Below are 13,198 nucleotides of genomic sequence, written 5' to 3' on the forward strand. Positions count from 1 at the left end.
CGTACTCCATCTGCAGGGCCTCTGCCATTGCCAACTCCTTGCGGCTGATGCCAACCGACTCCAGGGATTTCCAGTGTTCCCCATTGCCCTGAGTCGAAGACATGGTGAGGCCAAGGGACCGAGGAGACAAGGAAGCCTTCTACTTCCTGCCAACGTCAGGTCTGAAGGGTTGAGACATGGTGCCTGGGCACCTGCAGGTAAAGGGTGAAAAATACCTCAGTATTAATAATCTGACGTAGGTAACGTCATCTGGACCAGTGCATGCTTCTTCGGTATCTACAATAGACGTAAAGGACAGACGGTTGCACGGCTGCAAAACACAACACCCTGTAAGGCTGACCCACATGGAAAGGTAGCTGGTTCACATCCAGAGACTTCCTTGAGTATGCTGGGTGCACACATTCCCACGATCCAGGCCTGGCTGAAGCTGGGAGTGAATCACAGTGTCAGGACTCTATTGGGGGGATGCTGTATCTCTGTCTCTCTCACTGAGAGAATAAATAAGTAAAAATAGAAAAAAGGGAAAAAGAGACATTGAGACAACATTATCTACCTATTATACCAATCTACCCATCTAACCTGTCTCTCTCTCCGGTCCCTACCATCTATCCTCACCTCTCCTAAGGAGCCAGAGGGCACCTTCTACTAGCAGAAAGTAAAAGATGGAGCAAATATAGTCAGTTCAAGGAGGATAGCTCTCAAGCACCACCAGTGGAGAATGTGAAATGGTGCAACCACATAGGAAAACAGTTTGGCAGATTCTTAAAAAGGTAACATACACCTATGTTATGACCCAATTCTCCCGTTCCTGCTTATCCAAGGAAAATGAAAGCCTATGTCCACACAGAGACATGTACATGAATGTTCACACCAGCTTTATTTGTAATTTCCAGTACCTGGAAACAACCCAGTGTCCATCAACAGGTAGATAGATTTTTTTAAAAAAATGTTGGGACAAGCAGTTAGCATAATGGCTATGTCGCCAAACTCCCATGTAGTCGACCACGGTTCGAATTCTGGACCCGGTGGCTTAAACTCTTGCCGGGCGTGTGTGCACGCGTGCCCAAGATCCCGAGAGGAGAATGGAGGAGAAGGGATTGCGGCATGGCCATCCCCCCCCAACCACCACCACCACCCAGAGTGATTTTTCGCTTTCTATCTGTCTCTGTCTGTCTGGCGAGCGCACACGCCCTATAGCAAAAAAAAAAAAAAAAAACTCTCCAAGAGAAAAAAAATAGTGCTATATCTGTATTATTGAATACTACTCAGCAATGGAAAATAATGAATTATTGATAAATGCAATAACATGGGTGAATCACAAAATAACTCTGCTGCGTAAAAAGACAACAGGAAAAAAGAGTACGAGTATGTTTGATTCCATTTACACGAACTTCTGAAAAATGCACACTGATCTATTACTACACAGAAAGCAGATCAGTGGTTATCAGGGAAGTAGCAGAGAGATGGAGGCCCAGCCTGTGGTGTGCTGATTGAGTTGTCTGGAGCCCAACTGACCAACTGCATGGCTCGAGTCCTGGACCTGGTGGCTTGAAGAGCACAACAAGGAGACCTGCAGATGGTGTAATGGTTACATTACTGGATCCCCATATAATCAACCACGGTTTGGGTCCCTGACTCTGAGGTTTAAAACTCATGCTGGGGGGACCAGCAGTTGGCGTAATGGCTATGTTGCTGAACTCCCATGTAGTTGACCGCGGTTCAAGTCTCAGACCCGGTGGCTTAAACTCATACCAGCCACATGTGCATGTGTGTCCAAGATACCAAGAGGAGAATGGAGGAGGAGGGATTGAGGCGTGACCTTCCACCCCGGGGATGATTTCTTGATTTCTGTCTCTCTCTGTCTTGAGCACACACACCCTATAGCAAAATCCTTTCAAAAAAAAACTCACACTGGGTGCATGTGCATGCGTGCCCAAAGTGTCGGGAGGAGAATGAAAGAGAAGGGATTCTGGTGTAGTCCCTATGTCTCTTCAACAAGCCCACACACCCTATAGCAAAATCCTCTCTCTCAAAATAATAATAATAATAATAATAAAACACATGTGTGTACATGCCCAAAATCCAAAAAAAAGGGAGAAATGGAAAAGGGATTGTGGCATGACCATTCCCTCTTTCTCTCTCTCTCTCTCTCCCCAGTGAGTGTACGTGTCCTGTGGCAAAATTTAATACACAAAAAGAGGGGGCTGGCAGGAGGCATGGTGGTTAAGGATTCCCACATGGTCAACTGGTTCGAGTCCCAGACCTTGTGGCTTGCTTTCTCATTTTCCCCCTCTCTCTCTCTGTAGCTCTCTGGTCAATTTTTAAAATAATAATAATGGGCCAGCAGATGGCGTGGTGGTTAAGGTGCTGGACTCGCACATAGCTGACCCTGGTTTGAGTCCCGGACCTGGGGGCTGGCCTTCTCACTCTCCCTCTCATCCTTTGTCTTTCTCTGGTCAAATTGAATAATAATAAAAAAATAAATAAAATTAAGTAAAATAATTCTTTAAAAATAATAATAACAAATAGAGACCAGCAAATGATGTAATGGTTACATTGCTGGACTCCCACGTAATGGACTGCAGTTTGAGTCCCAGACTGGGTGGCTTAAAACTCACACACCAGGCATTGGGGCCAGTAGGTGGCATGGTGGTTAAGGCAGCTGGACTCCCACATGGCTGTCCCAGACTTGACAGCTTGCTTTCTCACTTTCCTTCTCTCTCATTGCTCATTGTCTCTCTCTGGTCAACTTCAATAAATAAATAAATAAATAAGTAACATAATGACAATGAATACAATTAAATAAAATAATTCTTTAACCAAAAAATCTCACACCAGGCACATGTGCATGCATGCCCAAAATCCCAGGAGGAGAATGGATGAGAAGGGATTGATTGCCATGTGGCCATTCCCCTTGGGGGGTGATTTTTCACTTTCAGTCTCTCTGTCTCTATCTTTCTGGTGAGCGCATGTGCCCTATAGCAAAAACTTCTCAAAAAAAAACAAACAAACAAACAAAAAACTTACCACATGGTCCGTGTTAAATATGTATAGTTTATTATATGTCATTTATACTTCAATAAAGCTACAAATGAAAAGTCCAATAGAGCCCTATTAAACAGACTTATAATTAGTCAAACTGCAAACCAGGATTGTTCCAAAATACACCAATGTGTGTTATAAAACAAAGCTTATAACAGGTGAGACCCAAGTGTCTGATAAATTGCAGGTGTGCCAAAATACTGATTTTTTTTTCTCTCCTCCAGCCTTCAGGAAGCCAGACAGGCCCCCGGCCAGCTGCCTCCAGCTGCAAGCAGCCCCCTCCACTTCCACCGCGTGAGTGCCCTTTTCTTTAGAAGCCATGACACGGGAAGAGTTGAGAGGCATTGAACAAACAGCTGTAAGGTAATGAGTTAACCAGGTCAATCAGGCTCGCTGGTTCTCACCCTGCTGCAATTAGAAATTCTGGGGACTGTGCAGAAGTTCTGATGCCCAGATATTCTCAAGAGATTCTGATTTAATTGATTTGGGGTGGGAACGGTATTTTTTAAACTCCCTAGGAGATTCTAGTTTGTAGCCAAGTGGAAAACCATGGACTTATATGTGTATGTATGTCTGCAATTCAGTCGGGGGAGGCAAATGTGAAATTGTCATTTCTGGTGTTTGCACCAGCAACCAAGTTCATGATTTCATAAACATATCAAAAATCATCCATTCCAGGGGCCAGCAGGTGATGTGGTAGTTAAGGCACTGGATTCCCGTATGGCCAACTGTGGTTTGAATCCCAGACCTAGAAGCTTGCTTTCTTTCTTTCTCTCATGAGCGCACATGCCCTATAGCAAATTAAAATAATAATGGTAATAAAATTAAACAAATTATTAAAAAAAAACTGTCCATTCTTGGGACCAGCAGATGGTGTAAGGGTTACATCACTGGACGCCCACATGGCGACCACGGTTTGAGTCCCAGACCCGGTGGCTTGAAACTCATGCATATGTGTGTGCTCAAGATTCCAGGAAGAGAGTGGAAAAGAAGGGATTATCACATGGCCATAGCCCCAGGGGGTGATTTCTCACTTTCCCTCTCACTTATCTGTCTCTCTCTCTGGGGAATGCATGCACCCTAAGGCAGAAACCTCTAAAAAATGTCCATTCTGTCGTACTGCTTCACTCAACAGATCCTGCACATATGAAACATTTATTTCTCATGCTTACAACATTGAAAATATTAACAGGAAAATGGTTCAGAGGGCTTTGTAAGTGCAAGTTCCATCAACTCCAAAATAAGTTAGGATAGGTGTATCCCTTAACTTGAGGTGCCCTCCCAAGACCCTGGTGCACCCATCAGGCACTGGCACAAACCCTGGCCTGAGAGCCATGGCTGGCTCTCTGAATCTGAGGAAGCTGGTTCCCAAAGGACAGCCCAGCCTGGGGGCCACGACAGTTCTCAGCTAACTTCTCTGCCCATGGAGTCTTTCCATTCTTCCACAGCACCTTACAGATTACTCTTTATCCACGGAGGGCTCCAGAGAGGCTTGCTATGTGACACTCCAAGGAGTTGGGTGAGCAGATGGAAACACTCAGAACTTGGCTGGGAATTGGTGCCAGGAAAATGAGGTCCCAGGGCTTTAGAGATATGAGGCTCTAGATAAATGCTCCAAGTTGGGCTGAGCCTAGGCCTTTCCATCCAGAGTGGCTGTGTGTGTTTTCAGGCCTGAGCTGGGATGAGCTGAGTACTAAGATCTGCCTTAACTGAGCTCCACTGTGAGGAGGAAAACCAAGGCTGCTGGACCATTTCTATGCTCACCCACACTTACCGCCAGCCTCACCTTCTCCCACATGGTCTCAGGGAGAGCAGGTTCCCACTCCCTCCAGAGGCACAACCCCCCTGTGTGCTTGCCCCCTCCACTTGATCGCCTCCACACAAGGCTTCATGGATTTCCCTTCCCTCTCCTGTATCTTCCACCTCTTCTCATTGACTGTTTCTCTCTTCAGCATGCCTTGTCCAGCCTTAAGCAGAAAGAGAAACATACACCCTAAATGCTTTCCCTTGACTTCTTATCCTTTTTAGTATCCCTTCCCTTCTCTGCGGAACTTCGTCAGACAGCAAACTATACCTGATGTTTCCAAATTCTCCTTTCCCATTTATACTTTTTGTTTTATTTTAATAGCCAGAGGATGCATACAGTCACCAAGAGAGACAGACACAGAGAGGTAAAATGAGAAAGCACCCCCCCCAATGGGGCACAGTGACACTGTAATTCCTCTCCATTTCTTTGTCCTACCAAGATTTGAGGCACACACGCACGAGTGCCCAGCATGTTTTCCAAGCTGCAGGGCCAGGACTCAAACCATTCAGTCGGCCACGTAGGCTCTGACTTACTTACCCACCAGGCTACACAGCAGGCCCTTTCACTTGTTTTTTTTTTTAATTATTTAATTTAATTTAATATTATTTTAAATTTTCTACCAGACATGTGCACTCATGAGAGAGAGGGAGAGAAAATGTGAGATAGCAAGTCACTGGGGTCCAGGACTCAAACCACGGTCAGCCATGTGGGAGTCCAGCACCTTAACCATCACACCACCTGCTGGCCCACCTCCAATTTTCTCTTTATTTCACTGTAATCTAGCATCATCTCACCGAAACCCCTCCAGCAGCCACGCCCAGGCTGCTATCAGTCGGTAGGCATCCTCTCTGTCCAGACAAAGTTGCTGCATTGGCTCTAAAGACCAATCTCTCTTCCTTAACCCCTCTACCCATGGCTTTCGTGTTGATACATATATTTTTTCCTTGTTGTCCACCTCCTTCTCTGTTCCCTTCTTCCTTTACCCACTGTGAAATGTTGATACTAGAGCAGGAGTCCCATTCTCAACTCTCTGCGAACTCCCTACTCCTTGTCTACTCCTGTTTCTTACTCGCGCCACTCACAGGGCAATAATTCCAAACTTTACAACCCCCATAACTCTAGATCCACATGTCCAACTATCATCCTCTTTCCTCCCTGCAACCTGCTTCTCCCTCTTGGTTGCCCATGGGATAGCCGTTCCTGGTCAGCCCAGCTAGAGCCCTACAGTCACCCTAGAGTCCTCCTGCCTTCTGCCTGCCCCTCATCCAGTATTCAAGGCCTGCCAACTTTCTCTGTAACACAGAACTTCCCAAAGCTGCCCTCATTCAAGCCTTTATCTTCTCTCACTTGGCTATCACGATAGCCTCCCAACTGTTTTTCCTCCTACTAATCTTTCCCTCTTCAAGGGTTTCTCAGGGAGCAGTCCAAGGGCTCTTTCTAAAGCGTGAATCTGATCATCTCACTCCTTGCTGAAAACCCTTCAAAGGCTCTCTATTCTATTCCTCTGCAAGGCCTTTATCTCCCAGCCCATCTCCCTCTCATCTCCAACCACGCAACACCTTGCATTTGATACCTCTGTGATCTGGTTCGAGTTTCCTCCTTGCCTGTGTGGTTCTAACCCTCAGCCTGCTCTGAACCCCCAGAACTGACCCATTCTCTGTGCTCCCAATAGTGATTTGTACATAGTTCAAACATAGTCCTAAACTTTTATAATTAGTCATGTAATTACATATGTTTATGGAGCCAACCAGTGGCATGGTGGTTAAGACAGCTGGGTACCACATGGCTGACTGTGCAGTTCAAGTCCCAGGCCCAGTGGTCTGAAAATCACACTGGGTACATGTGCATATGTGGTCAAAATCCTGAGAGGAGAAGATGGAGGAGAAGGGACTGCAGTGTGGCCATCCCCCTAAGGAATGATTTCTCACTTTCTCTCTCTCTCTCTCCACCATGACTGTATATGCCCTATAGCAAAAACTAAATAATAATAATAATGACATGTTTATGACTCTCTCACCTCCCCCCCCAGCTCCTGAAGTTCCAAATTTACCTCCTTTTCAATGAGAAAAATGTACGTGAACTTCCTGGAAGGTAAAGGCAGAGCTTTCTGGCAGTGAGCATTTTTAGACAAAGACAGATGACCAGGCTACAAGGTCAATCCTCCGTGGATTCTTCAAACACAGGACTAGATTTCAAAACCAACTGGGCTGGGTTTGCTATTTGTAAGGCAGGTGCAGAGATGAACAAGAAAACCACACAACATGCCTTCCAACTTTGGGATTCTTTGATTCAGATCTACTGATTTCTTTGGGTCAAAATTTTCAGAAGATGGGACCAGCAGATGGTGTAATGGTTACATCACTGGATTTCCACATAGTTGACCACAGTTCAAGTCCCGGACCCAGAGGCTTAAATTCATGCCTGGTGCCTGTGAGTACATGCTCAAAGTCCTGAGAGGAGAACAGAGGAGAAGGGATTGCAGTGTGGCCATACCCCTGGGGGGGTGATTTCTTGCTTTCTGTCTCCGTCTCTCTATCTATCTAGCAAGTGCATGCACCCTTTAGCAAACATCTCTCTAAAAAAAGAATTTTTTTTTTTCAGAAGACTCTGAGGTCGTGGGAAACAGAAGGAAAGGTGCAAAGTTGATCCGAGTAGGTCCTGCTCCTAAGGATCTTTCAGACAGAGATTCAGATGGAGGAACGATGCGCTACCTCTCTAACCTCTGTACTCCTGGCTCTGGGCCAGGAGGCACTAGACTGTCTCAGCCATGTAGGACAGGAAGCCAGCCTGAGGTCAGATCTCACACTGGGGCCACTCTGCCAGCTGCCCCTTTAAAAAGGCTTAGCATTAGCTCATTCTGATGCTCAGATAGAGATGTTGGGAGGGGACAAGGCAAATGCATCCCTCCCTCCACCCCACTGCAGGACCTCTTAAGAGGGCCACCCTGGGGCCAGCAGTTAGCATAATGGCTGTGTCGCTGGACTCCCACGTAGTCAACTGCGGTTCGCGTCCCGGACCCGGCGCCTTAAAACTCACGCCGGGCGCGTGTGCGTACGTGCCCAAGATCCCGAGAGGAGAATGGAGGAGAAGGGATTGCGGCGTGGCCATCCTCCCTGGGGGTTGATTTCCTGCTTTCTGTCTTCTCTCTGTCTCTCTGTCTGTCTGGCGAGCGCACACGCCCTATAGTGAAAACCTCTCCAAACAAACAAACAAACAAACAAACAAAAAAAGTAATTTCTATTCCTGGGCCAACAGGTGGCATGGTGGTTAAGGCACTGAATCCCACATGGCCAACTCCTTGGTTTGAGTCCCAGACCTGGTAGCCTGAAAAACAAGCTGGGTGTGTGTGCATACTTGCCCAAAATCCTGAGGAGAATGGAAGAGAAGAGATTGCAGCATGGCCATCTCCCTGGGGGTTAATTTCTCCTTTTCTCTCACCCTTGATATCTCTCCAGTGAGAACACATGCCCTATGGCAAAAAGTCTTAAAAAAACAAAAAACAGGGGCCAGCAGGTGGCATGGTGGTTAAAAGCACTGAACTCCCACATGGCTAACCGTGGTTCAAGTCTTGGACCTGGCAACTTGCTTTCTCACTTTCCTTTTCTCTCTCTGATCAATCTAGAAAATAATAACAATAATAATAATAATAAAGTTAAATAGGGGACCAGCAGGTGGCATAGTGGTTAAGGCGCTGGACACCATATGGCTGACCACGGTTCAAGTCCTGGACGTGGTGGCTTGCTTTCTCACTTGCTCTCTCTCTTTCTGTCTCTCTCTGATCAAATTAAAATAAATAAATTTAAATAAAATTAAATAAATAATTTTAAAAAATAATAAAGTTAAATAAAAGAATTTTCTTTAAAAAAGTAATTTCTAATTTCTATTCTTAAAAAGACTATTCCTTTCGTCTTTTCTCTCCCTCTCTCTAAATTATGGAAGAAAAATTGAATAAATGTTTTTTAGAAAAAGATTTTTGCTATAGGGCATGTGTGCTTGCTGAGAGACAGAGAAAAAGAGACAGAAAGTGAGAAATCACCCCCCCAGGGGGGATGGACACACCACAATCCCTTCTCCTACATTCTCCTTTTGGAATTTTGGGCATGCACATACATGAGCCCTGCATGAGTTTTAAGCTGCTGGGTCCAAGACTCGAACCACAGTCGACTATATGGGAGTCCAGCGACGTACCATTACACCACCTGCTGGTCCCAAACATTTTTTTAAAAAATGTAAATGGTGTCCACTGAAGTTGTGCACTTTTGTGGGCCTGGATGGCTCCCCCTAGTGGCTGTTACTTAGAAAGCAGATGGACATCCTTCAAAGGTCAGTTAACACCTGTTTCCTTCATCACCAGCACACAATACTCGTTAACATTTGCCCAAGTGTGCGCTCTCTCTCTCTCTGCTTGAAATTTGAAAAGTAAGATGCAAATACTTTGCCTCTAAATGCATCAACCTGAATCTCCTAAGAACTAGGACATTCTCCTAAGCAAAACCATTAGCACACCCACAAAGTTTAATGTTGACACAATAACATTATCTAACATACAGGCCATGTTCCAATTACTGCAACTGTCAGCTGGGAAGTTTTTCAAACATAAATGCCCGGCCCCTCCCCCAGAGGCCCGGATTCAGTAGGGCGAGTCCTTGGACTCTGCATATTTTAAAAGCCCCTCTGGATATGTGCAATGGGCAGTAAAAAATGACCTCACAGACTAGGGCTTCAGAACTCTTAGAAAGACAAGAAAAAACTGGGTAGAGACCCCAAAAAGCATCAGGCAGTCATCCGGAGAAGGAAGAGGACATGCTTATGATCAGGCAGGTCGGTGCCAGGGTCTGGGCGGCACTAGGCAACAAATTCAGTCCTCACAGCTGCCCACAGATGGCCGCACTGGCAGCAGGGGAGGACATGGCGTCAGGGCAGAACCACACAATGGCTGAGAGTCAAAGGGTGGAGAGGAAGGAGGGGGCACTCCCCCAGTAGAGCTGGCTCTGTTTAGTCCCTGTGCCAGCGAGGGAGTGCCCAGGCACCACCACTGATGCCAGGCAGAGAGGCTTCCTGCAGGCTTGCTGGAGGACACCGCATGAGAGCTGTTCTGCTAGGCACAGGAAGGACCTCATGGGAGTCTGGGTTATCTCCTCCCCGTATCTTGAATCACAGAATTGAATCCAGTGGGTGTGGAATACCAGCTACGTGCCATGCCAGGCACATGCATGAGGGGACTTCAAATGGTTTGAAGAAAATGGAAGTAAAGACTGAGTTTATTTTAGTGCATAAGTAGTTTGAAATGCATAGTTTTTTCATAATATGCCTGTTGCATAAACTTTTTGAAGACCCCTTTTATATGTAAGAACTATAAGCATTGGGGCCTGGTGGTGGTTAAGGGTGCTAGACTCCCACATGGTCGACCATGGTTCAAGTCCCAGACCTGGCAGCTTGTTTTCTCACTTTCTCTCTCTCTCACTCTGTCCCTCTCTGGTCAAATTTAAAAATATAAATAAATAAAATTAAATAAAATAATTCTTTTTAAAAAAGAACTATAAGCATTGATGACTGTGGTAGGGTTTCAGGAAGCATACAATCTAGCAAGGATGACAAACATACATAAATAACTCAGTTCCCGCTTGGGTCACAAAGCAGGAAGACATTGCATGTTTCAGTTCACCTTTTTGTTTATTTGTTTCTTTCCTTTCCTCTCCTTTCCGGTTTTGTTTTTTTTTTTTTTTTTTTTTTTTTTTTTTTTTTTTTTTAATTTGCCATAGGGGAACGAGCAGGTAGCATGGTGGCTAAGGCACTGGACACTTCCATGTGGTTGACCACAGTTCAAGTCCTGGACCTGGTGGCTTGCATTCTCACTTTCTCTGTCTCTCTCTGGTCAAATTAAAAGAAATGAATGAATAAATAAAATTAAATAAATAATTATTTTTTTAAAAATTTGCTATAGGTATGTGCACTTGAGAGAGACAGAGAGAGAGAGAGAATGGGGAAGCATCCCCGGGGGTAGGGAAGGGGAGTAATGCTACATTCCCTGCTCTCCCTTGGGATTTTGGACATGCCTGCACACATGCCTGGAGTGATTTAAACCTGACACGTTTGCTGTCAGCTGTGTTACTGAATCACATGCACCAACCAAGTCTTTCCGTTATCTAGCCTACACTCCCTCTCTGAGGCTCATTTAGTTCCAAATATGGAGGAGACAAAAAATAACTCCTTGCGTTTTCTTCCCACTCACACGTCCCCTCTCTAGCATCCTCTTAGACAAATTAAAGCAGCCCTACACGCTGCAGCATATTCATCCCTTGATTCCCTGGTACACGCTGGACTCTCTACCAGTCGAAGCCAAAGTGGATACCAGAGCTTAGTAAAGGGTTTTCTAGTTCCAAAGAGAGCAGAGGGACAGGTGCCAGGACACCTGCTAGGACAGGTGGGATGTGATTAGGCAGAGCCAGGTTTGCATGCACTGCTGACTTCAACTCAGAGCAGCAGAGACCTCCCCGAGCCCAGCTCAGACTCTGTGCAAGCAGGTGCGTGTGCACACATGCACTTGCACACACAGAGTCCTTGGAGATCACAGCTCCTGCCACGCAGCCTGGATATCCCAATCTCTGAGTAGGAGGAGAGGCAGGGATGGAAGAGGTGAGGCAGCTCATGGCTCCTCTAAAAACTTTCCTTCCTCTAGAGCAGGCATTTAAGATCACAGCACCAGAGATCAGGAGCTGGCAATCTGCTGAGTGGAACGTTGGCAAACAGGGAAGAAAAGTCTTGGCAGTACGTGAATTTCTAACCCAGGAATCATCCCACCAGCCAGCAGCCACATCTTCTCTGGTCCACACTTCCTGCTTTCTCTGCCTCTCTCCTCTCACCCACCACAGCCCCAGGAGGCACACTGTGGGTTCGGTTCAACCCCAGGCGTCCTCTAAGGAACAGGGCAGTTCCAAAGGATTCCTCCAGCTTAGCTGGCCCTCCAGAAAAGGCAGCAGGAAGACAGGATGGTGGGGAGGGAAAGGTAGGGCCCTAGATCATCTCTCCTTGTGGTCTTGGTCTCCAGCAGAGGGACTCCTGGGAAAACTGCTTTACCTATAGTTTTCCCATCAGCCTGTCCAGAAGCAGAGAAACAATCGCAACACTACCGAACAGCAACATCTAGGACAGCCAAGACTCCAAAGATACCACAGCTCAGAGAGGTACAGGGAAGCTCCCATGAAGGAGGATGCAGGACATGCAGGGGGAGATGGTGACACTGTGGACCTCACTGGTCCTTGCCTCCCCCTCTGCCATCCTGCTCTTCAGATTTGCTCCAACACACCCTTTGCTCTCTGCAAACAGAGGCCTCCTTCGAGGCCCAGATGGTCACCTCTGTCCACCTCGGTCTTGGTTCAGTTTCCCCAGCTCGTGCCCTTTGGAATCCAGTTCCTCAGGATTCCAGCGTGGGTGGGGAAAGCTGTCTGGAGGAGGCCAGCCTATTAGGCAGTCCATAAAGCAGGTCACAGCTGTTCCCGTCCAGCCAGGACACCAAAGCAAGGATAGAACTTACCAACAAGCCTCTACTCTCCCTGGAGGACTCCCTGGGGAGGGATGAACAGCAGTGTCAGATCCACCCCACTGCTCCAGGCCTGGCTCCAAGATCCACACACTGGTGGGTTAGGCTGGGCAGGCTACCCCATCAGCATCTGCAAGGAACAAAGGAACAATGAGGAGGTGTTAAGGTGTCTCAAAGCAGGGCCAAGTATATGGCAATGGGGTGGGGGTGGACCTCGGGTAGTTGCAGAGGCCTCAAACTAATCAGAGGACACTGAAGAATGCCAGGGAGACTGACCTGCAGAAGGACGACATCTTTGCTGAGGACCAACGCTTTGATTTTTAGCAAGTGTCTCTCACTCTTTCAGTGATAACAATTTTCCGGGTGTTTTCTGGTAGCATTTTTCTCAGACATCTGCAAGATTCTCTCTCTTCTCCATCCTCCTTTGGGGTCCTCCTTTCGGTTACAGATGAGGCCCACTAAGGAGCTGCTGCACAGATGGGCCAAGTCCACAGCCCTGATGCAGGGAGGCATGCATGGTGGTGACACTCAGAAACAGCAGGGGACCTAGCCCTGTCTCTCCCTCCACAAGAACACACTCAGCACAGTCATGCAGGAGGGCCCGGGGTACTGGTACCGGATGATCTCTCTCTCTCTCTCTCTCTCTCTCTCTCTCTCATAGAGTAGGCGGGGCCAGCAGCCCTCCCCACCCCGTGGTATGCGGTCTGCGGGAAGGATGGGCGTGGCCACCATCCTGGCTGCAGCGCTAGTGGGCAGGGATGGGCTGTGCCCGCAGTGGGCTGCTGGGCTGCCGGCAGCTGACAGACACC

At 47.0% G+C, this 13,198-nt stretch overlaps 1 protein-coding gene across 1 annotated transcript in view; it reads right to left on the reverse strand.

Moving 5' to 3' along the window:
• The window catches only part of PIK3C2B (phosphatidylinositol-4-phosphate 3-kinase catalytic subunit type 2 beta), a 106,040-nt gene that overhangs the window by 56,904 nt on the left and 35,938 nt on the right, over positions 1–13,198 (reverse strand). The window contains exons 3-4 of the mRNA XM_027776046.1: positions 12,384–12,519; positions 1–191 (exon numbers count right to left, since the gene is read on the reverse strand). The exon at positions 1–191 is cut by the window's left edge and continues 869 nt beyond it. Coding sequence (XP_027631847.1) covers positions 1–103 — 103 coding nt within the window. The 5' untranslated portion in view covers positions 104–191; positions 12,384–12,519. The remainder of the gene's footprint in view (positions 192–12,383; positions 12,520–13,198) is intronic.

The sequence above is a fragment of the Tupaia chinensis genome, unplaced genomic scaffold, assembly GCF_000334495.1.
Source record: "Tupaia chinensis unplaced genomic scaffold, TupChi_1.0 Scaffold000627_1, whole genome shotgun sequence".
In the NCBI taxonomy this organism is placed as follows: domain Eukaryota; kingdom Metazoa; phylum Chordata; class Mammalia; order Scandentia; family Tupaiidae; genus Tupaia; species Tupaia belangeri.